The sequence below is a fragment of the Xiphophorus couchianus genome, chromosome 18 (genome assembly GCF_001444195.1).
Source record: "Xiphophorus couchianus chromosome 18, X_couchianus-1.0, whole genome shotgun sequence".
NCBI classification, from domain to species: Eukaryota; Metazoa; Chordata; class Actinopteri; order Cyprinodontiformes; family Poeciliidae; genus Xiphophorus; species Xiphophorus couchianus.
In genome coordinates this window covers 18,163,294-18,188,919 of record NC_040245.1, presented here as the reverse complement: position 1 = coordinate 18,188,919, position 25,626 = coordinate 18,163,294, and the positions used below count along the sequence as shown (strand labels likewise).

Genomic DNA, 25,626 nt, shown 5'->3' with positions numbered 1-25,626 from the left:
GGTTTGATTCTACTTTGTTGTTCCAGGATCTAGATGACTTGCAGTTAACTTTGCCTGGTGGTAAAAGTTGTGAACAGGAGCAAACAGAAGGGCAGGGCAAAGATATTTCAAAACTCTATATAATAGACTGAGAAGTAGAAAATAGAGGAGAAAAATTACTGAGTCTGCACTGTAACTGCCTTTATCTAACAAATGCAATTGTAGCCTTGAAAGAGGTTTGCTTGTTTGTGTCATCTCTGCACCTGCATGTCTCGGACAAAGAAAATGTTGATGTCAGCAGTGTCCATCTTTGATCTGAGGTAGATAAATTGCTGCTGCTTGTTCAGAATTGCAGGCTTTGAAAATCATTTCCCTCTTTCTGTTGTCTTTATTTGAAAATACAAAGAAGCGTGAGAAAAGTCAGAAGGACTACAAGGAGATGTTATATCTGTTAAGCACATTAATAATATTAATTGCTTTCAACCGTATTACTTTATTTCTCCTGGACCATGCACAGAAAAAAATAAGCTTAAAGAAAGAATTTGTTTTTCAGCTGATTTTCTTCAGCATTCCCTGTGGCACATCCAAGAAAGATCAACAAAAAATGTAATAAATGAAAAGAAATTTACAAATCAAGAAAAGATTATAAAGCATATGAAATGTCAGAAAATAAACAAACACATAATAATAGAATAATCCAAAGCTACAAAAAGAGCATGAGGATATGATGCATGTTTTTCTTTAAAACAGGTGATGATAATGCTCAGTTTCCATTAAACCAACATTAAAGCAAAATATAATGCCAATTATAAATATATTTTTTGCATATTAATTGAATAAAATCGCAGTCAAAATAATTTTTCATGTAGAAACACAAGTGTATTTTGGGGGGAACTCTTAGATTTAAATCAACACTTCGCAATTTGACAAAGACAAAGTAAAATATAGATTGTAGTTTTTACATTTTTTTTACATGTATCTTTTGTGTTAATATAACAAAGGCTGATAAGGCAAATAATGCTAATGTAAAGAATATTTTTGCTGATATTATTATGATAACCACTGTCCTGATGGGGTCCCTTTTATGTGTGCGTTTTTTTGTTTTCTGCATAAACAAAGTGTACGTGACGTGAGCTTGTGTGTTTTCTGTGTACAACAGGATTTCAAGCAGAGAGTGGGATGTAAGGGAATTGCACACTAAAGTCTGACAAGATAAGACAAAAACAGCTTTGTGTGTATGCAGTGTGTGTTTGTGTGTGTAAAAGGCTGACTCATTGACTGTTTGCTGCTGAGTGCCTGTTCATGCGAATGAGTCTGTTGACATCTCCCAGAATCTTCTTAGAAAAAGGAATGCTCCTCCTCCTCTTTCCTGCTGTCCCTTATTCCTGTTTATCAAGTACAGTGTGTTTCATTCTCCTCATGTCTGTCTGTTCTCCCTGTGTCCTTGCATCTCATTCTCCTTCTCTGACTACTTCCATCTCTCGCCTTCTCAGATTTTTTTCATGCTTTCCCATTTGCTTTTGTCTTACCGCATTGCCATGCGAAAAAGCAATCTGAATCGGAACATTTTAAACATTTATGCATGCAGAATGTGAACCCATCATGATTGAGAGATGTGTTGTCTGAGCATTAGTCCCACTGGCTGCACTTTACTGATTGCAGTTTTGTCTTGTGTCAGTAGAGCTGAATTAGTTGCTTTAACTACCTGGGATTTTAGACATACTGGTGCAGAACAACCTGAAAAAAATATTTTGATGACTAAGCAGAGTCCTTGAGATGAGACACTGCTAATTTGTTTCAATCTGTTTCAAAGATATCATGACTTGAAGGCCACATCCTGACCTTTCATCTTATTGCATATTTGCATGTTTTCATATAAATGAAACCCAACAACCATTCTTTTCAGGAAAAAGTTATTGAGCACACTTTTTTCCATAACTATTTTTTCTAATTAGCTTATTAACATTAAATCCACACCAGATGTTGGTTAGAATCCAAGTAATCTACACATAAAAAGATATCCAAATGAATTTTTGTATATTTAATATGTAGTAAAGTCTAATGGAGCAGAGAACTGCTCCATTACATTGATTTTAGCTATGGCCACCCCCTAGATGTTATTAAATAGAGACACTAGCCACATTCATCGTTCAGGTGGGATTTTATATCAGTTTTTACAGAAATTTTGAAAGTACGGTGGTTCTCTTTTTTTGCACTTCTCTAGGCTTTCACCATATTAATCTTCTTGTCAAAAATGTCCTGGTACATTTCTCCCTTTATTCTTCCTTGATTTATATGGAAGAATAAGCCTGCCAGGTCTGAATGCTGAAAAACTGCCCCACATTGTGATGTTTCCACCTCTAGACCTAAATATTGGTGTTGTATTTTTGGGTTGATTTAAAGTGATATTCCTGTTATTTTGTATCATCTGAGCAGACCACAGTATTCCAAAGACTCAAATGTTCTGCATCAAAGGTTAAATTAGTTTCAGCAAACCTTTTCTTCAGCAGCGGAGTCTTGCTGAGGAGAAAGAGGTCATTGCTCAAAATTAAGGTCAAATCCTGTACTTTTAATTTCCCGATTAAGACCCTAGGAAACTTACTGGAACATTTACAGTTTTAGAAATATTTCTGTATCATCTGTCAGTATGTTTTGCGGCAATAAGGATGTACAGTATATATCTAGGTAGATCTACTTGCTTTACCCATCATTCCTCACGGGCCATGGTAATAAGTAAGCTCTTTTTAGACAATTGATTAGGAGTACCAGCTGCTACTACTGCGTAATGATAGGAGGAAGGATAGCTTTCTAAAAGCTGATAGTTTCCAGCTATATTCTTGGTTTCTGTGCCTCTTTGCTATTTATTCTCTTAACTTGCACCACCTTCTTTCTGTCATTCCACTTTAGCAAAGTAACTTTTTGACTTGCTGTGCTTTATGTCTTTACATATGTGCATCACCTGGGTTGTTATTGAATTTCGAATAATAGCCCATTAGAACTATATTTACTGCTAAAAATGTTGACACGTTATGTGTCACTTTGCTTTTATTACTTTCGTCTTTCTTTTTATATTTATCAACCCCATCTTCCATCTTTTCCACCTCCTTGTGTAGTTTTTTTGCACTGCTGTGTGTCTTTTCCCTCCCATCTCACAGTTGACTTACTTCCTCTTTCTCCATGCTGTCATGACAGAGACGCAGGCAGAAGTAGAAAAGAGTGTCGAGTTAAACAGAGACGCACAACTAGGCCAACACAACTGCCTCCAGGGATGTGCGTATTTGTGTGCATCTGTGAATGTGCAAAGTTTGCAACACAGTAAGCTATAAAATGGGAACCAAAGAGAAATAGACACCCATTACTGAGAGGAAGGTCGGGAGACACTAGCATAATTATGCCTACTGTAAATAAATAAAACAGCGATCAAAAGAGGGAAAATAGATCCTGTGCTCTGTATGAGAATCAGACAAAGAAAATAGCACATCAGTAAGCAAAAGACAAAGTGACAAATCACAAAAGTCCTGTAGCAGTTAATAAAGGAGGCATTGACTTTCCGGTAGGATCTTACTGCGAAGCAGGATGCCATTCTTACATTATTAATTATTAAAATTAATAATTTATTATATTGTGTGACAAAAACACTTTCTTGACTTGAAGCATAATTTTGTTTTACAAATGTTGCTGGACATACATCAAAAAAGGAAAGACAATTGGGATTAAAAGTTTTAATGAGGATGGCAAGTGTTTAGTGTGGAAACTGACGTGACATTTCTGAATTATCATTTCTAAACACATGTGGGTATTTAAACTAGTATTTTGGATACCGTAGAACATTTTTAATAAGTTTCTGGAACTGAACAATTCTAGGCATTTTTAAAATCATGTAGCAACTTCTATTTTAGAAGGGAAGATTTGTAATGGAAAAGAATCACAAAACTACTAATGAAAAATACCCACATCCTAGACAGGTAATCAGCACATGCAAATTGGAAGATCACGCAGTCCACTGTTAGAATAACTTCTAAGTACAGAAAAAAAACATTTGAACTTGTTTATTACACAAAATTGTCCCCTCCAGCTTAGAACATCAAACTCACTTCAGTAGTTAGAACACATGAGGCTTAACCAAGGAAAACCACCTTCAAAATGTTGAGTAATGATGTTCTGCTTTTAAATAGGGTGGTGCCTGTTTCCAGTGGTGATTGGGTGAGAGATGGGTTACCTCCTGCACAGATTACCAGTCCAGCAACTGGGAGACGATGCACACACTCACACCTAAGGACAATGTGGAGAGACCAATTAACAGTCATGTTTTTGTTTGACATGAACACATCTCAACCAAATATGTCCTCCTTTCATTGGCCTCCTGTTCAGAATTAATTTGATGTTGTCTTATAAATGCATAAATGCTCTTGCATATTTACCTTTTCAGATCCTTAGATCAGCCAGCCAGCTGCTTTTAGTTATCCCAGAACATGACAGAAACTGAGAGAAAATCAAGCCTCTCTATTGTGGCTCCTGAACTTTGGAACATGTTGCCTTTAAGTATTAGACAGACATCTTTGCTTTCTGTTTTTAAGTCTCTTTTAAAAACACATCTTGCAATAGGGGTCAGAGATCCCTGATCAAATGTATGTACCTAATAACTGACATTGATTATATTCTAAACACACTATGACCTGTAAGCTGACACCTAAGATATTTGAATTTCCTTACACAGAAATGATTCAGTTCTGCTGTGATTTAGCTTGCTCTTCTGGACATTTTTGTTTACATAACTTCTGTTATCTAAATCTTGAATTTTCCTATGAATAACCACAGCAGCATTAATCCCCTTATCTTGTATTTTTTTTTTGTTCTTATACATATGTCCAACAGAGGAAAGCTTTTTAAAACAGAGAGAGCTAATTTATTTGACCAAGCAGCATTGAAGCAGGTTTTTCAATTTGTTTTTAGCTCCCCTGATTTCACCGTCTCCATGGAGATGGCTTTCAGTATGTCAGACGTGTGGCCCTCCCACTCGGCCAGACGCAACCTCCTGAAACAGCTGCTCACGCTGCCATTTGTTCGTGTCAGCAATATGTTTTCTGCGTGTTTGTGTTTTGGATATTGTATTGCTCTTGGGAATATTTCCTAAAACTCCAGTAGTGTATGTAAAATCAAATCAAATCACCAAAGCTGGTAAAATGATTTCTCAATTCTCCTTTCTGTAAAGGTATTAGTGCATGTGGGGTTATTGGGTTAGGTCAGCTCAGACCCAGTGGGTTGGAGGCTGCACATCTAATTATACTTATATTACATTTCTATAAAAAGAAACACAGTAAGAGACACTATTTAGTAATGTTTGGATGTTTGTAGAGAGGTACTGTGCACATTAAGCTGTAGACTGGATGTTTTATGCAGACATAGGAGAGACTTGTGCTATAAATAAAACAGGGCTGCAGCGTGCTCACTTGCGGAATAATCTATCTGACACTATGAAGAAAGCCTGAGAGAGGGGACGGAGGAGATGGAGAAAAGAGCATAGATACAGAGACTCATGAAGGATTTTAAACAGGGGGACTGAGAAGACAACGAGAGAAAGTAAAAGAAAATAAGATATTATGTAGGTAGACTATGTTGTTAGTTTAGTAGTTTAAGGCTATTCCATGTACGTTAAGCAAAAATATAAAAGTTGGTTTTGAGCTCCTCGCTCCTGTATGTAATGTTTTTTAATAAATGTCTCTAAATGTTAGCCTACAAAACTTCTAGGGGATGCTTCTATATGACGTTTTTCTCAGGGGAAAATATTTGCTGACTGAGCACGAAGGGAAAACCCCTCTGTAAGAAACACAGTCTGTAGCGAGGATGAACTATTTCCAGGGTGGTGACCGGAATCAACGGATTTTCAGCTTGACCTGATGTGATCTTTTTTTTTATGCGTACAGTGCTTTGAAAGCGTGTTTCTTACATACAAATTTTGTCTGTTTTTACTTTTTTTTGACACACTTATGCTTCACATCATCAAACAAACATTGAGATCAGACTCTGCATAAATAGAAAATGCAGTTTTGAAATTCTAATTTTATTTATTACAAGAAAAAACCTTCAAACCAGTTTGGTTCCATGTGAAAAAGTAATTACCCAGAATTATGATTGATCAAATTTTGCAGTGGCCTAGTTAAAGTCCAGACTTAAATCAAATGCAGATGCTTTAATAGGCCATTCAAGTAACATGGCTAATTAAAATAAATCCTTCTGGACAAGTGGATGATGTTTTATTTATTTATTTTTTTTTAACAAAGATGATCCATGATGCCAACAATTAGACAACTGGTTATTATTTATTGGCATTTTCAATTTGATCTAACTTATAAAAATTATTTATAGTCATGGTGCTTAGCTTATAGTTGCTAGCTTGATTATTGGAAAAAAAGTGATTAATATTGAAATTAGAAAACATATTACATTTATTAAAATTTAATTAAAAATACACTTGAAAATAAGAATGTAGCAAAAATAATTAAAATTTTCTGTCCATTTGCCTGTATGATCATTTGCAGTCCAATTTTAAATTCAAAGATCAATTTGATGAGTGGCACAGTCTTAGTTTAATAGTTTCACAAATTATGAAAATTGGAATTGGATAAAAAACAACAACAAAAAAAAACTGCAGCTGGTTCGCCTTTATTTGGAAACAAGTTAATGTCAACATGCAGAGTCCAGGATCCGGTCTTCTAAATCGATTTTTCTTTCATTTTTCCACTGATGTGTTATCACTTCTAAAATTATATTGGATCCCCAAAAAAGAAAGCTTTAGAATAACATCACTATCTATTTAAAAAGTCTTCCATTTATAGTTCTGAGAGCAGCTCGCAAAACAGACAAGCCTTTTAAAAATAAGACATGCTTGTTTCAGTATTTTTTTCTTATGGAACATGCAAACTGTCACATCAAAAACCCCCTCAGAGGAAACATCTGAAAATAATACTTATGCTTATGTATAATGCATATGCTCAAATATTAACACTTTGCTGCTTGTGATCACCGTGTTAATCTGCTGTGAGTTACTTATAATTCATTATTTCAACTTAAGCTATCAATACCTAGAGTCCCGCTTCTCTGATTGCAAACAAATACTAAGATATCACAATCAAACATGAAACGGAGCAAGAAGGGAATTTGCTGAAGTGCTTTAGCATGTTTGAGGGCAAGGTTCTATCGGTATCTCCTTATCTTGTTATAAAAGTAGCTAATGTCAGAAAACTAACTTTGGGAAGACAGCCTCCAAGGCTGTGTTTCTGTGTTGAGAATATTTTTAGCATAGAATATTCTTTAGAAAAATAAGGCTCGCACTTGTGCTTTGTCAAAAAAAAAAGAAAAATCAGATTTAAGTCATTTTACTTATGTTATAAATATCTGAGTTCTTGACGCAGCATGACCGTTAGAAGTTAAAATTGAAACCAGTTGTATTACATGTAATAAGTCATGATATGAATTTATTGTCTGAATAAAAAATGACCACAATTTTCTGTCTTCACACTTCAGTAGGAGGCAAGCAGTCAAAACACAACTATTCATGACCTCATTGTTTATTTTATAACGAGAGGTTAACATTAAACACAAACCACGATCCAATACGTGAATGTAACTTAGAGAATGCATTAGTTTTATTCCTTGTTTTGTTTTTCTGCCAGGTTATGGAGTTAAAAGGTCAGATGATCCATGTCCCTGAGTCCTGCTCCTTGATGTTTCTGGGCTCGCCGCGTGTTGATAAGCTAGAGGAGCTGATGGGCAGAGGTCTCCATCTGTCAGACATCCCCATCCATGATGCCACACGAGACGTTATCCTGGTAGGGGAGCAAGCCAAGGCCCAGGATGGCCTAAAAAAGAGAATGGACAAACTAAAGGTAAACAAAAGCATAGAAAGAAATGTTAGCATTAAGCTTCTTGCGATATAGTTTTTAATAATACAGACTGCTGTATTTTTAAGATCTGATGTATTACCATAACTTGTAAATGTTATTACTTATAATGAAATTATTGGCTCCTAAGCAAAGAGTGATTTAGGATGATTGGATCCTTCTGTGTAACATTGGTTCTGTATAAGTAGGACCATTTGTCATCCAATATTCATTGAATTCTCAGCATTAGGAGTTAAAATTATTCAAATCACATAGCAGCTTTTTGGAGTCTGCACATTAATCACCTCTTTAAGACAAGATCTGGTCTCTTGACTTTAATTCTAAGAAATAAGCAGCAGATTGCAACTTGTAACTGGGATGACAGTATGATGTTTCATACCTCACTAATGCATACGCAGTAAATTCACTTAATAAACTAAACTGATATTCATCGGCCATGTTAACTGTAAAAAATGTGGTTTCAAAGCTTCTTGTAACAACTCAGTGGATGCTCAATGCATCAGGCTCTGCAACAACCCCTCCTCCCTTCCCTAGGCTGTAGCTATAAATAACTATCATATTTTGCATGCTTGAACAGTACTATAGCATTAGATCTTCAGAAAAGTTAGAATCAAGCAGATATACTCAGCTAAAAATAAACGTATACACGTACTGCGGCAGATTTCATTTGGCGCATTACTCTTAGCTTTTACCATTCTTGTCATCTGCTGCTTCATCAGCGAAACAAGTCTCCTGACCTCGCTCTCTCGTTTCTCAGGCCACCTTAGAGAGGACACACCAGGCTCTGGAGGAAGAAAAACGAAGGACCGTGGATCTCCTGTATTCCATATTTCCGGGTGATGTGGCGCAGAAGCTGTGGCAGGGCCACCATGTGCCAGCGCGTAAATTCGATGATGTCACCATGCTGTTCTCGGACATCGTGGGTTTTACAGCCGTGTGTGCCCACTGCACACCTATGCAGGTTATCTCAATGTTGAACGAGCTTTACACGCGCTTCGACTACCAGTGTGGCATTCTGGATGTTTACAAGGTCAGTGAATGGACACGCATGCATCTTTTCCACGTTCTTCACTTTAATAATGGTCTCCAACCTTTCAGTTTAGTTGGGCATCCAGGTCTTGGTATGTTTCTAGTTATGCTATAACCATTTCTGAATGATGAACTGAGAAGTGGTACACGAGATCTTTAAAGCTTGATATGTTGTTTTATACCAGACAGACCTCTGATGTTGTTTGTTCACTAATGTTCTCCAACTAACGCTTACAGCCTTCATAGAACAGCTTTGTCTGTATGGAGATTAAAATTACAAACAAGTCTACTTTTTAATCATTTGACTTCTGCAGGAAAATTGTTGATTTTATTTAGGAGTGTCAGTGTAGAGTGGACAAAATACTTTTTAAGCACTGTGTGAGTGTGTGTGTTGGAAATGTGAATAATAGCCAGTCTGTGAAAGCTTATCAAAGATTCTGGCACCTTCCTGACATCTTCTCCTACAAAAATGGGCTTCTCTTGTAATAGTTGTCAAACCTGTGACATAGCAGATAGCAGAGATGGGAAGAGAAAATGCTGAGATGGAGGGAGACAGTGGCTGTGATTAGGATGGGTTTTGAGTGTTGCGATGGAGGAGTTGGTTTGTGTGTCAAGCAGGAACAGGAGGACACCAGAGGAGAGTGAATCACCCATATGTCGCCATTGTCATGGTTACTGTCGAAATGATTTAGCCTGTGGCAGGCTTTAATGAGAGCAGTTTGTATTTCCAGATTTCCTTTTTTTGGTTGTCTGCTCTAAATCTATTTTTTACAGAGTCTGTCATTGGTATTGATTTCTAGCTTTATTTTTTGCATATAATAAATCCAAGAAGCTCGCTTTTATTTTTAGTTTTAAAATATTTTAATAGATGGTAGGAACATGTAGCTTTTAGTGCTGCTATGTGTAGCTCAGTAAGATGTATGCTAGGAGCATGACATACTTAGCGAATGAAATAAAAAAAAATGGAATAAAATGTTTTTCTACACAATTTACTACTAAAACAAACGTTTGCATCTCTGTTACAACTTTTTCACATCATTATGCTTTGATCAAAATTAAACAGACTTAACAAAGAGCATATAATGAATGCTCATGCTCCTCCTTCTCCCACATAGATTGAGACAATAGGTGATGCCTACTGTGTGGCCGGTGGACTTCATAAGAAGGTTGAAAGCCATGCAAAACCAATTGCACTCATGGCTCTAAAAATGATAGAGCTTTCTGAGGAAGTACTAACGCCTGATGGGAAGCCTATCAAGGTGAGTTTAATTTCATTTTTCCTTTACCATGCACGTACATTGAGTTGTTAAATAACTGAACTAGATGAGACATTGTTTCATCCTGCAGTTTAAAATGATTTCCATCTAGCACTTTGAGAATATGAAAGGTTTATGTATAATAATGTATTTGCTTGGTTTGTTTAAGGATAACAACATTATTTAATTTTTAAGGTTCATGAACCTTTAATTCCTTTAGTAATTTTCCAGCTGCGGGTAAATACTATTCTGAATTATTGTACAATCAAGTGAAACTGATATTTACTTTGGTATGGCTCAAAATTATAATACAACACATTAAGCAGAATATTACAGAAAGGACAAAATAGGAAAGAATACCTGAAAAACAACTGATGGTGAGATATGGACAACTAAGAGATAATGTAAATAAATGAATTAATACGCAGACAAAAAAATATACTGCGATAAGAAAGACCCATTTCCTACTTTCCTGTTAAGAGGAAGACTGCTTTTCCAAAGTAGAACAACATCCAAATAGAGGATGAGATTGGTCTAATTTTCATTTCACTTCACCTATTGGTAGGAAAAACGTCTGACTGATTCATACTTGTTTGTATGTTTACAGTTGTCTAATGTGGATGCAGTTGGATAGATTTTTAATTTGGTAGAGACTGTAAAATATTGGTTGTTTTCAGGCTCAATGTTTTTTTGTAATTTGCTTTTGATCAGATCTATGCTGATCTGGGGAAACTCAGGTTTTTTGTTTTCGTCAGCCTAAAGTAAAACCATAGTTTTTTTTCTACTCAATAGCGTGCATCATAGTACTTTGGTTCTGTCAATCATGCTGAATAATCTATAGTAGTTCTGTTTTGGGGTTGCCTTGTAACTAGACTAGATTGCTTCCTCAATGTAATGATTTATCACAAAAATAATTTCTTTGAGCTTCTGCCCAGCAAACAACCATAAAGGATCCTCTGAAAGACTTCCTATTAGAAATTTTGTGTCAACTCCATTCTAAACTAAACATGTTATAGTTCTGAAGCACTGATCAGATAATCAGAGTGCACTTTCATTTTGTACTCAAGTTATTGTTGATACAACTACATATTTTTCCATTTTTGTGGTGCTACAGAAGGAGAGCTGCTCTGCAGAAAATGACATCTGTTTTATTTACTGAAGAAATAAAACAGCACGGTGAGAGGAATTCATCATGTTAGCTTAGGTGAACATAAAAGAAACACAGAATGATTTATTAATGCTTGTCCTCAGTTCGGTTCCCCTGAAGGTCATATGAAACTTGAAAGGAGCCTGAGAAGCTCAGCAGGCTCTCATGCAGTCTTATGTAAATATGATATATAAGTAATTAGTCCTGTGATCATTGGGATATTAGCTCATTTGTTAACATCTCTATAGTCCTGGAGTTTGTTTTGTTGTTTTTGGTCATCATGTAAGACACTGACTTTTATTAACAGTCAGCTGATAAAAAACTTTAATGCAAGTAAATACAAAGTTAACCTCTGACTTTATGAAAGTTGCTGAAATGTTCTTTAGGACTACATGAAGATAGATAAAAATCTGAAAATTGTGGCTTATACTGTATATGTATCCAAGCCACCTTACTGTATTAGTTTTTTGGGTCCACCTATGTATAATTTAGTCTGCATTATAGTGCAATTGTAGTGCAGCTAATTTAATAGCTAAAGGCCTCAGAAATTTATTAGAGGAAATTAGTGAGCAAACAGCAGCAGGAAGACCAAAAAACGCTCAGTGGTAGAGTTGAGAAGAAGCCAAAAGCATACGACTCAGTGGAAGTAGGTACTCTGGTCAAATGAGACAAAATCTGAATTTTTTTGGTCTTGGTGCAGAGTAAAACATGGTGGTGGCATCAAACTTTGGGGATGCCCTTCTGCTGCAGTATTAGGGAACCTGGTCAGAGCTTGTGTGAAGATGTATGGATCTAAATTCTGGATAGCCATTCGGTCCAGTCATACAAATGACTTGAGAAAGAGACTAATTTACAGCCAAATTTACAATGGAATGGCTTAGATCGGGTCAGAAATTCAAATAAGAAGCAAGACTTAAGAAATTCTGTTTGCAGATACTCTTCATCTAGTCAAACAAAACCTGAGGTATTGTGAAAAGATATTGGTCTTGATTTGCCCAGCATGCTTTGTTAGTACTCTGAAAGTTGTGTATGTAACATGATAAAATGTGATTCAGTTCTAGCGTTTTGAACATGTTTACAAGGTACATAAAAGATACAAAGGGTCCAGATGTTCACCTTTGTCCAGTCTTTGTTTAGATGATTAATTTTGCCACATGTTCAAGAAAATGCAGATATTTGGTTCCTAAAAACATTTATTTATGTCTTTTTTTCCCACAAAATCTATATAGCATAGTTAGGGACCAAACAACTGAGTGTGAAAGAAGGTGAGACAAGGGAGCTGCTGAAAAAAGAGACAGGACACTTTTATGTGTACCGCTGTGGTCCTAACATGGTCCATTTGTCTCAAAATAGAAAGCCCTTGCCAAGCGTTTCTGGCCTGCTCTTTTTCCCTTACATTTGCTCTCTCTCTTTCTGGTTTCCCTCTACCTCTCTATCTTCTTCTCCTCCTAAAAGGTGCTCCTTTATCTTCTGTGTCTCACTCCCTCAATTTCTTTCACACATTTTCCCTGGGTTTTGTTCTTGTTCTGCCTTCCTAGAATTTTTGTTTTGCCATTTTTTCCATCCTACTCATTTTGTGCTGGCATAGAGCAGAGATATACAGATACTCAACACTTCAGGATGATAAATGCTGTTCAGCAAGTGCTCTCAGCCCAGCCAATGTTTCACTGTTATGCAAACTAGCATGAGAGATGTGAGAGAGAATGGAGAGAAAATGCTTTGTGAGACACAAATGGACACAGAGTGATTCAAGGACACTGAAATATATTGAGGTGTGAAATGTCAAGGGGAAAACATGGATAGTAATCAGACACTGTATGTTGCTTCCACTATGTTATTATTATTATAAAGTATGAGACGTTATTTATTTATTGTTTGTCTGGATGAGTGCATGGATAGATGGCTTTAAGAGAGCAAAAACAGAGCCAAACATTTGTCTTTTCCTCTAGATGGGGCGAGGAAATTTAATGCCTACAAAATAGTTCATAAGTAAACTCTTGTAAAAGTATCTACCAGACATCTGCAGTATCTGCTGCAGTTTGCATTCAGAAAGGATCAGAGGCTGATCATGCTGACCGAAAGTAGCTGTGTATTTTTTCTGTCATAATGCAGTTTCAACAACTGCAGCCTTTCTGTATGCAGCAAAAGGTTTTGATTGTGCAGTGCAAAGTCTAATCTTTTCACCCCATTAACAACTCACCATTCGACATGCTCGTGTAACAATATGAAGAACACCGTAAGGGACTATACTAGCACATGAAACACATTTACACTTGCTATTACATAATGCTTTATAAAAACGTGCCGAACATACAGACAACGATGCATTTGTAGGTGCTGTCATTTCAGTTGGTCCAACAGAGAGTTTCCAGTGTTTACAAAGCTGTAAAGATAGCATGCCGTCCATGCTGCAGAGAGGACACATCTGCATCTCCTCCATGAAAACATGTCATAACAAGTGGATATCGGTACAGTCAAGCACTGTGTCTTGCAAGAAACTTTTTAAAGGACATGGTTGGAGAATTAAGGCCATAGTTTTCATTTTAAGATACATTTTTATGTGACAAAGCGATTAACAGATTGTTTATGCCATAGCAACAAATTTTAAGTTTGCACCACATTTGTCCCTCCAGGAGCTAAATATAGATTTTACTGTATGCAAGTTAATAGAAAGAATTGTATTGATTTATTCTTTATAACCTTACAGAGAATCAATTAATATTTACAAACCGCTGAGGATAATTAATCTTGAATTGCTTCTTTTGTCTGAGTGAAGAAAAAGTCAAACATCTGATTAGTTAACCTGCACAAAATCTCTGCTGCAGACCAATAACCATTTCCATAGCAGTGTTTGCCCTACTGAGTGACTGAGTCATCAGTGATGTGGATAGATAAAATAATATTATAAAGGATTAAATAATTACAAATTATATACTGAATTTATTATTTAAGGTAAATAAAGATTATTTAATTTAACATCTATAGTTTTAACTAAATATTAACATTCATAAATATGAATTTTTGGACCTTTAAATTGTGAATTGTGGCACTTGTGGCTTTCCATACCTGGTGGGGTCTAAATTGTTAATATCTTAGACTTCTGCTTGATTGACATGTATAGATTTGAGCTCCAAATGCCCTGGACCAAACCTTCCCTTGGCAGCAGACATACAGCAGGATCTTCATCTTATTGGTGGTTTGCATTGTTTCATTTTTCAAAGCTGAAAATTAATTTACCCATCCATCCATCCATCCATTTTCTGTTCACCCTTGTCCCTAATGGGGTCGGGAGGGTTGCTGGTGCCCATCTCCAGCTACGTTCCGGGCGAGAGGCGGGGTACACCCTGGACAGGTCGCCAGTCCGTCGCAGATTAATTTACCCACTTGACATTTTTTCAATCTGCTGTCTGTACTTCAGTTTATTCTTGCTGATTTGTCACTCTGCATCTCTTTGTTCTTCTATGGACGAGGTGTTTCAAAAGTCAGAAACAAATCTTTTTCCAATTTTTTGTTTGTCACCCTTCTGTGCTAAGCTAACTATGTTTACTGTAGAGTATCAAACATAATGCAAACATGTTGATCATTCAAGTTGTTCGTTGAATCACTGTTTTATGTTTGGTTCTGTGATTTAAATGTTATCATTACTTTTGTACCATGCAAGGCTTACTGGTTAAGCAATTATCAGAGGCACAAACAAGATCAGCAATGAATGTAATGCTATCTACGTACATTTGGGTAATTTATTTCTCAGCCATCTGAAGGACTTAAATCACACCCATTTTTCCCATGTTCTTTTATTTATTTATGTTTTTTTCTTTTGGCTTGTAAATAGCCAGTTAACACTGCAGCAGAACGTTGCCACTTCAAAGTTGGAGTGAAAGCTGTAGACACCAGACTCGAAAGCTGAGGTGCAGCTTTCGAGTCTGAATATAAGCGTGTGAGCTGGCACATGTGGATGCGGAGAAGCATGCCTTTCAGTCTATCTCTGTATCTATTATCTGTTTGTCAGCATGGCCAGAGGCTATGCTGTGATTGGCTGCCTGTGCCGTTGCGGCATTTGCTCTTCGACTTCAATGAGGGCCATGTGCAATGGATGCTGACTCACGGCGAAACAGAGGGGAAGAGTGTACGGCTATTACTGTTTGTATTTTAAGGCTCAGAAATAAAGAGAACAGTGGGCACAGATGCAGATTTGTGTGTGTATGTTTATGTGTCTGTCTGAGTGGTTGTCTGTTGTAAAGACAGGCGAGTATACAGCCGTCTGTATGCGATTTAGCCACAAAAATAGGTCACAATGGTGCACCTGCCATCCTTGTTCTCCCTTGCTGTCTGTTTCATTTTCTTTATCACTCCCCCTGAACCGTCAAGGTCCAACAATCTAATTATAGGTTCACTTTGCCATTCTCTCCATTGCCTTTGCATTTGCTAGCGTTATCTCACTACAACCCTCAGCTGTTGTTGCCATGAATGCATGTTGAGATTAATTGTTAACAATCTACTGGGTTCCTCTGGGTTTGGTTTGTGATGTGCAGCATGCAAACTTTAACTAATTGTTATAAATCAATAGTTGATCAAGTGGCCCTGAATTGGAAGGATGGCCTTCACACTGCCTGCAGTTATGTATAGATTCACACTAGATTACAAATTGAGCACCATAAACCTGTTACCAGGGGGAGAAGGAATTGATAATTTTCCCTCTCACTCTCATGCTATTTTAAATCCCGTTGCTGCAGGGTATATATGAGATTAGATAACAACATCCAAGCTATTATGTAGTTATGATCTCTTCGCTACAATGTCCATTACTCATCCCAAAGCATACACAGTACTTCTAGCCCCAAAACAAGAATGCTTTTGTACTGTACAGTAATTAATTCCATCAGTTCAGCTCAGCTCGGAAAACTAATTTGTGAGCGCGCTCTGCAGTGCCTGGTGTCATGTCACTCTAGAGGCCAGGTTGGGTTGAATTCAGGCTTAAATTAAATGAGTTTGCCCATATTCTCTGCTGCAGACATGACACACTGAGGCTCAGTTTCTATTTTCGATATCTGTCTAATTTAATTTTTCTGAGCTGAACATGAGATCTCATGTATGATTGGCCTTCTTATCTAAACCCAAGGACAATATTCTGTTCTAGTTGTTAGAAGGAACTTCAACAGGAGTTTCATGACATGTCATGAGTCTAATTGCTCTTCCCTTCTGTCTTTCTCCTTCCCTCTCTTAGTTAAGAATAGGTATCCACACAGGTTCGGTTCTGGCAGGCGTGGTTGGGGTTAAAATGCCGCGATATTGCCTGTTTGGGAACAACGTCACTCTAGCCAGCAAGTTTGAATCAGGAAGCCATCCAAGGTGCATCAATGTTAGTCCAACAACCTACCAGTAAGTACCAGCATATACAAATGCATGTTTTTAATAAAACAAAGTAAGCCCTGATGTTGTTTTTCATAGAGATTTAAAGGTAAATTATAAAGAAACATTTTTGATCACATCTGTTACAAGGTGCTTGCCATTTTTAAGTACTTGGTAGGGATGAGTCAAAAACCCATAGAATGAATCTTTTGTTCCAGTACTATATTTAAACAACATAAAGCTAACTAACCTTTACTATGATTACATTTATTCAGTATGGAATCATTTCAAAAGTTAAGAAATAAATGCTTTTTTTTTTTTAATACACGTTATGAAATCCTACTCTTAATACTTTATACAACACGTTTTTTACCAATTTGTCTTCTACTATAACGCGTTCATTCCAATGGATCATACATAGAGTGGGATCTCTGACCTTTCCTCTGCACAATCTCTCAACATCAACCAGAGTTACAGACCCTCTCTTCTGCAACCATTTTTCAGTTCATCCTAAAGGTTGTTGGTAGGACTTAATCAATCTAATCATCGATTTGAAGTGAAATCTTTCCTTTTTAAAGGTAATAATTCCATTTCACACTTAAAATACCAAGATATTTCTTTAATTTCTCTTTGCTCCAATTTATTGTCAAATCAGTGATGATGCAGTGTTCATATTATAGGAAAATAACCATGAACTAATTATCACATCTATATGCAAATCTATTAGTAGTCAAACTAATACTAATGTGTCTTTACTTATATTTAGTTAAAATAAAAAGTAATAAACAAGAAAAATAAGGACTAATAAATGATTTATTCACACCTCTCCCACCAGAAACACAAGTTACTCACTGCCTGGGTATCTGGTTCACAGTAAGCAGGCAGTGAAAAAAGGATGCTCTTTATCTTTCTCTCTTCGTCAGGAGCCTCAGCTCACTGAGGACCAGCCTGGGTTACTTTGAGGGAGTAGGTAACACGTACTGCCAAATACAGGCTTTGGTCTCTGGATGAATGAGCTTCTGGTTACCAGTCGGGACTGAGTGTCAGAATAACAGCAGGTAGTAGAAAGGGGCTATTTCCTGGGCTCAGCTTCAGAATTGGTGTGAAAATACAGTTTCTCTTGAGTTTGCAGAGACAAATAGCCTCTCAGCAGTGTTTTGGGACAGACAACTAGTTAACGTTGACGGAAACACAACATTTTCTCAGGCAAGTCTCAATGGCATCAGATTATCAGTTGGTACTTGTGGATGGCATATCTCGCTTAGCTGGTAGTAAAGCTTCACACACATCTCTGTGTCCAACGAACTGCTCGAATCAGTGGGGGACATAGAAAAATGTGGATCAGTGATATGCCAGATGGTGGGTACTCAAATTAATGTGTTAGTGACAGCCCTCACTAGGCTTTAAAAAAAAGTAAAGATGTTTTCCCCGAAGGCCTCAGAAAATCTTCTAATCTCCTTATCCCTTTAAAACAACACTCTACCTTAAAACATCAAAACTAGCTTTGCAGTAATGGTAAAAAAACAAACACAAAAACAGTCTCTATTAGTAGTTAAAGCTACTGTGAATCACAAAATGATTCAAATTGAATAGATTTCTTAGCAAATAAAAGTCTGTGTGCAGGACAGAGAAACTGACTACAGGTTTATCAAAACTTCCGTGTCTCAAGCAAAAGACGGAGTTTTATGGCCTTGTTCTGACTTCTATTATTTTCTTTATTCTGAGTGGGTACAGAACTGCAAGATATATGCACCCAAAATTGAATCCTGGTGCATTCAGCATTAGAACCACAACAATAAAACATGAGATAAGTTGTTGCTTTGGTCAGAAATAGGCAACATTCGTTTCTGCTCACATCTCGATTACTTGAAGCTCAAGTTCTGCTGATTTTTCCATTTTCAATTAAATTCAAAAATACTTTATTAATCCCAAAGGGAAATTAAATAATTAATTAAATTTGAGGAGTGGCTTTCAGAAAAAGTTTAGTTATATGTATTTAAAAGGGATTGGCTAGGCTTTCAAATAATGGTGGCACTGGTCATTAGAAAAAATTATTCTTAATTTGGGATTTATTTTTCTTAACTTAATAGATGCTCTGAAATTCAAGGTTAGAAATGATCATATTTACTGAAATTATCATGATAAACAGCTAATGAATGTTATTGTATTCTGTTTTACACTATTTACAACTGCTGATTCTGTTCTTTTATCAATAGGTTGTTGAAAGATGACCGCTCCTTTTCGTTCATCCCCCGTTCTCGGCTGGAGCTCCCAGAGAATTTTCCCAAAGAGATCCCAGGGACGTGTTACTTCCTGGAGGCAGGGACTTCGCACAGCCACGCCTCACTTACCAGCTCTCGCTCGGCTCCTCCGGCCTCTATGAGGAAGGTTTCCTACAGCATTGGGACAATGTTTCTAAGAGAAACCAGTTTGTAGAATCATACACAGATGTTTAAAATGTAAGCAACTGGATTTGAATCACATGAACATACAGGAAACCAGTCATGCAGATCTGTGGTTATGCAAATGCACTATGTAAAAAGTGGAATTTACAGCTGATTGGTGAAATATGCTTTCATCACAGATGAAAGAGAACAACTGTCCCCATCTCTTCCCTGAGCAGTGGAGATATTCTTCAAATGACTTAAGGGACAGCAGCTACAGTAGTCCTTTATCTATCCTCCAAGAGGTGGACTGATATAAGCAAATTGTGGAAAAACCTTTGGACAAAAATTCTGTTCTAGCTGGATGTCTCGGCTGCAGAACTGGCTCTTTGCAGCGGTTCACATTCAGACAACACCCAGACCCTTGTCCACATTAAACAGAACTGAGCTAAAACTCACAGCGATCACACTCATGACCACTGTTGCCCTCATTAGCCATTTGCAAACAGAACAAAACCCCTTTTCATTTATAAGGTGGGTGCTGAAGAATGAATTTTGTATGACTTGCTGTCCATCATGCCCTCATGTGCGACAAAGACCTGTAATGGAAAACGATACAACTCTCCGTTTCCTTCATGTTCATCTGTCTGTAAGTCATGTTATGCTTTACTAAACGTAAGAGCTGCTCCTCCAAACTGTTGACAGGCGGCCAGCTGGCTGGGATTTGTCAAGGAAACAACAAGAGGATTTGCTTTGAAAAGGTAAACGTTGGAAGATGAATGCAAACTAGAGTCATACTAATCCAAACTTATAGCCCTGATTGTTTTGGATCCTCAGCAAACTATAGCAGACAATGTTATAATAATGGAGATAAACAGAATGCTAATAACACAGAAATGTAGATGTCTCACAGCAACTACTCTTTAATTTTTTTTTTTTTATACCTGTGATTATTTGTTTTTAGTGTATTACATGCTTTAGTCTCTTTTTAATAAGATAAGCTGTTGTCAGCATTTACCAGCTTGTGCTTACTTGCATTCAACTAATCAGCATTTTTAGCTACATGTAGCATTGTCTGAAAAGCTTTGCTTTTAGGATGGACCTTCCCAGATTGGTCTGCATCTTGTTTAGGTGACATCAATGCTAACAGGTATTTGTGTGCAGGTATGTCCCTTTTCATGTCTGCAGGAATAACATTGTTGTGTGTTTTAGTTTGTAGAACTGACAGGAGGAATCAGACACAGTTCACAGTTCCTCAGTCCAGATATGAAAGAACGTTGAATCAAAGGTTTTACTGAACATACAGCCAACTTAAAGATGTACTTTTTTTTTCTAATTGCAGTGTTTATAAAAACTAATGAAAAAAATCCTGCATATGTTTTACCCTGTGGAAATTTAACCAAGATACAGAAGCCCAAAATGATTCATGCCCCTCACAGATTTAGACTTTTAATTTTCATGACCTCCTAGTCTTTCAAGTTGAAAGGTCACCTTGCCATCGTTCTGGTCATTCGCTCATTAGCTCCCTTCAATGATTTATTTATTTTTTTCATTAGATTCAACTCTGGACAATAGCGGGACCACACCAAAATGTTAACACTACTGTGAGTCAGGAAAAGAAGTTGCTGGTAATTCAAAAATTACTTTGCACTTAAATCTGTGGAGCTATGAATACATTTTGGGAATAACTGTAAATAAAATTCAAGTTGACTTGTTTGCTGGCAAACTGAGTTCAACTTGCTGAGTTAATAACCCGGGCTGTGCTACACAAATCCAAACATGATTATTAAAAATTGGTCATCATAAAGTGGAAATATTGGTTTTGGATAGTTTGGCTTTAGAGTATTTTACTGGAGACTTTACAGATTTGTGTTGTGTTCTAAATTAGCATTTATTTAATTGCTATTTTTCACGACCTGTGAAATTCAGCCCAGATGTTACAAATTGAAAAGTTGGTTGAAGAGGAAGACCTTTTCATTGTAATCAGACTTACTCAAACATTCCCATCACAGCTGTTTTTAACACACTACTTGCCCATAACAAGTTCAGAAATGACAGTGGTTAAATAGGTTTAAATAAGGCATTCCTCTGTGCTTGCTTACGTTGTAGTTTAAAATAAACTTTGAGTTTTTTTCTCTGAAAGTCATTTCTACAACCATAATCCTTCATACATGCTTTGAAAGAAAAATAAACTTGCAAAATTATGTAGCAGGACTTAAAATAACAAACTAAATGTGCCAGTTTGTTTCAAAGATGCCACCAGCACAGGTTAGACATAATTTCTAAGTAACAGCGTGGTTTCTGTGTGTCATTCTGGAAGATCGTTAGCTAATTGTAGGAGCCTGAAACACATGCCATATGAAAAATCACTTACTGTATGTTGGATGCAAAAAAATACCAATGTTAATATGCTCCTTTTTCACAAGTAATGTAAAGGAAAGTGACACCAGCTTTAAAATGCAATACTTTTTATTGGAAGAGAAGAAATAATGAATAACAAAAGTGTCTGCTTTTAACATACCTGAGCGGTGAATTATGTCATTGTCAGTGATACATACATAACGTAATAAATAAATAGATGAATACAGATTTATTAAAGAGATGGTAAAAAAAAATTATACTATTAATAAAACTAAACAGAGAATAGAGCAAGTGAGAGTAGATTTAAAAAATACAGACTTGTTCATGTTTTCTAGTGTGAGATTTACTTTTCAGTTTTGGGTCAAAGTCATAGCATCTCATCAGTGGTTTATCCGCAGTGGTCGGCTTATTGTATTCTAATTCTTTTTCATCAGATGAGTTTGAAAATACAGATGTTATCCAGGGATCAACACATTAACACAGCTTTGCGTAAGGAGGATTTGGACTTTGAAGGGACATTGTTGTGAGTAAATGTGATCATGCAGCCATTTTTTGTAAAACATGGTGAAATGGGAAATTGTTAGCTTTAAATCTAAAGACTTTCCATGGATTACATTTAGAGCTGAAAACATATATTTTCATATACTGTATAAAAATATACAATATTTCTTTCTTCACTGTCTGGTATAAAATCTGACTAAACTTTTCCTGTATTGCATCAGTTACTGTTACTAAAATTACTACTATTTAATAATGCAAGAATAGTGGGAGAGAGAAGTAAATGTAACTTTTTATGAAAGTTATCATAAACTAAAATTGTTTCCAAATTAAACAACTTGGAAATCATTGATGATAATGGCATGGCTTTATGACAGATAATTTCATAAACTTTTAATTAAATGAAGGCCACCTGTCGATGTAGTTATGGCTACAACTCAAAAACACTGCTTCCTTGTGCAACATAATGCAAAAAATTGAAAGAAATTGGCCGAGGTATGGGGAAGAGAATAACGAACCCTGGGCTGGTACCTTCTCGAGTGGACTTTTCAGATTTCTGGAGGTGCCATGTTTGTCTGCCCAAGCAATTATATCCAACTTCAAACACCATAAGGATGTCTAAACTCACAAGCTTAAAAACATAGTCCACTCTGTGAAGTATGGGGATGGCAGCATCATGTTGTTTCACAAAATAGATGACATCATGATGTGTAAATATTAAATCAATGACTTTAGACAAGTCATTGATTTAATCTCTTCCTAACAGAGCCTCTTTTTTGGAGAGTTCTCGAAAATGACAGCCCCAAAATGAATTCCATATATCTCAGGAACTACAAGGTTTATTTGACTGGTTCAGGTATCAAAATAAAGGTAATATTCCAGAGGATACTTTAGGTCCAAAAATCAACATTTGTTTTACTGAGAAAGAACAAATACATGTGACACACAGTAAAAAAATAAAAATAATAAATTCTAATAAAATACATTACGTGATGTGGATTTTCCTTAAAATGACCCATTTGCTGCGAATACTTCCGAATAGACAATGACTCTACTCACACAGCCAAATTAATTACTAAGTGGGTTGAGGACCATCAAAACTCCTGATCTCAGTCCCGTAAAACATTCGTGGTGCATTTGGGTCCAAGCAACTTGTCCTACAAATCTGCCTCAGTTACACCAGTTCTGTCAGGAAAAATGGGACAAATTAATCTGAGAAGCTTATGAAAGGAGAACCAAAACCTTTTGACATTTTACTATGGAAAGATATGTTAACTTGAATTTGAGGAAAGCTGAAATAAAAACTCTAAAAATCTCTCCTATCATTCTGGTAAGTAGTAAATAGAGATAATTTTAGTATTTTTAAAATATCTAAAAAATATATATTATATTTTTGATTGATTTTTTTTTCTCTCCACAGTAACTCTAAGACATATCATCTATCATTCCTGTATGTGCCAAATGATAAAGAAATAATGGTTTAACTTCATATTTGTCTACATGAACTATATGAAGCAGAAAATAAATCTTGCTTTAAATAAATGCTACAGTATTTAAAAATGTTTTTCATACCAATTGTGTTATCCAAACTTACTGTAAAAAATCTTCTCATATCTATTTTTAAATTGCTTTGTATTATGAAATTACACTTAAGAAACTGACATATTGGAGGAAAAAGTGAGCACAGATGAAAAAAAAAATCTAGACATTAGTAATGCCAGTATTTGCAAGAAGACAATTAACTCAAAACTAGTGCCATTGTTCAGTAAGAAGATCTAATCTTAAGCAGTGAGTATTTGTGTCTAGTGTGCATTAATTTTTCTTAGACAAGTTGCTGCTCAGCATCAGGGCTGGTAGATTGTTTTGTGTGAAGACATTAGTCAAACTGAAAGAAAGTGAAATGTTATTAACATGCTTCTGTTTGATAGTGGCAAAGCATAAAGCTGCTTTTGAACAACAATGCACGCTCAAGGTAATAACAGAGAAGCAGCACCTGCAGCACCCACGTGAAGCAATAATAATATGTATGTAGGGAGACAAATCAGTTTTCAGATACATAAGGGTGAAATCTTATAAGCAGTCCTATGTACATATGTTAACATACTATGAGTTGATATTACAGGTTAGTATTGCATACATGCAGTATTATATAACAAATACAACTCTTGTAGCCTTGTATGTACTAAAGGTGTTGTTTTCACTGAGCTTCGGAGCTTAAACTCTGTTTCTGGGCTAAATAAAGCGGATTACGCTAGCATCACACCCACACAACTTGTGTCCAATTCTCCAGTTTCTTGTATAATATCAGACATTTAGGAAATCTTGTGATTCTAGCTGTTCTGACAAAGAGGTTTTGCAGGTGCTGTTTCTCTGCAGAGTCATGGATTATTACACTGCAGTAAATATTCACACAAACCATTACAGTCAAGTGTGAGAGGGCCTCAGTGTCCAGTAACAAAAAGCCAAATCAATAAGGATTTTATTTTACACCATCATTTTATAAAGTCAAATAACTTACAATTCTGTTTGAGCCTTATCAAAATTAGTTCACAAAAAAAAAAAAAAAAAGATCCAGTAACCTGTTTCAGTTGTTTTCCTTGCTTAGGTAGATCATTTATGTCAGTGTTTGAACCATCTACTATTAAACTGACTGTCCCAAATCACACATAAGCATCCTGCACCCTCAAGTGATGTCTTTTCCTATGACTATGATGAATAAAATATTCTCTGTATTTTCATTTTCACTCCATGTTATATTTCAAGCTGATTTCTTTACTGATGTACTGATAAAATGTCTTTTTTTCCCTGCTTTATATGCATCATTTTCATTTAAAGTGAGTTAACTTTTTATTTTTTGTTTATGTCTGAATGTTATAAAATACATCTATTTGCCGTGATTAACTATATTCCCAGTGACTCACTTTGCGACAAGTCCGAGCTGATTAGAAACCGATATCAGTTTGATCAATGGTTGCCTGGTTCCTACAGCAGAAAGCAACATGACTCACAACTTTCTGAAATGTCTGAAATGTTCACATTCATACAGAGAGGGAAAAAAATATCCAGCCCTGCTCCCTCTGATAAGTTTTCCTTTTCTGGAAACAGTACACTTAATCACAAATCTTCATATTCTGTTTTTTTTTCTTTTTTTTTGGTTTGTTTCAAGGCACATCTGGACATAAATTGTGTTTGACCCTGCTGTTTGGATCAGGTGTTTGCTGTGTTTTAGGGTGCTTGATGACAGCTGACGTTTAGGGCACATCTTCTGTCTTACATGCTGTAAATAAAAAAAAGAAAACACCGAGTATCTTTACAATTACAAAAAAGCTTTGGACTCTTATTTTGAATGCATTTGTCACCACATTTTTGAGACACTCAGCAGTTATTTTACATATTGAATTTGCATACAAAGACTTAAGGTCGAAAAAGTTCTGATAAAAGTCTTAATGTTTCTTGAAAGACTAAATCCAGAGATATGGGGTTAAGATTCTCCTTCTCATATATGGAGCCCTTAATAGTCAAGTTCCATCATACATCAGAGATCTGATTGTTCCATAAGTTCCTAACAGAGCACTTCGCTGTCAGACTGCAGGTTATATTTCCAAACCATGTTTGTCTTTGGCTCTATTGCAAACTAATCAAATCAATGTTTTATTACATCTTTTACATGGCGATTTAGTCCTCACACTGAAATGTTTTTTTCTAATGCAGCTCAGTCTTTA

At 36.2% G+C, this 25,626-nt stretch overlaps 1 protein-coding gene across 1 annotated transcript in view; it reads left to right on the top strand.

The window, feature by feature from the left end:
• Positions 1-25,223, top strand: part of gucy1a2 (guanylate cyclase 1, soluble, alpha 2) — a 44,028-nt gene extending 18,805 nt beyond the window's left edge. The window contains exons 5-10 of the mRNA XM_027998973.1: positions 7,653-7,865; positions 8,638-8,910; positions 10,025-10,168; positions 16,537-16,691; positions 18,878-19,120; positions 19,246-25,223. Of these exons, the coding sequence (XP_027854774.1) occupies positions 7,653-7,865; positions 8,638-8,910; positions 10,025-10,168; positions 16,537-16,691; positions 18,878-19,097 (1,005 nt within the window). The 3' untranslated portion in view covers positions 19,098-19,120; positions 19,246-25,223. The remainder of the gene's footprint in view (positions 1-7,652; positions 7,866-8,637; positions 8,911-10,024; positions 10,169-16,536; positions 16,692-18,877; positions 19,121-19,245) is intronic.
• The last annotated feature ends 403 nt before the right edge of the window (positions 25,224-25,626 follow it).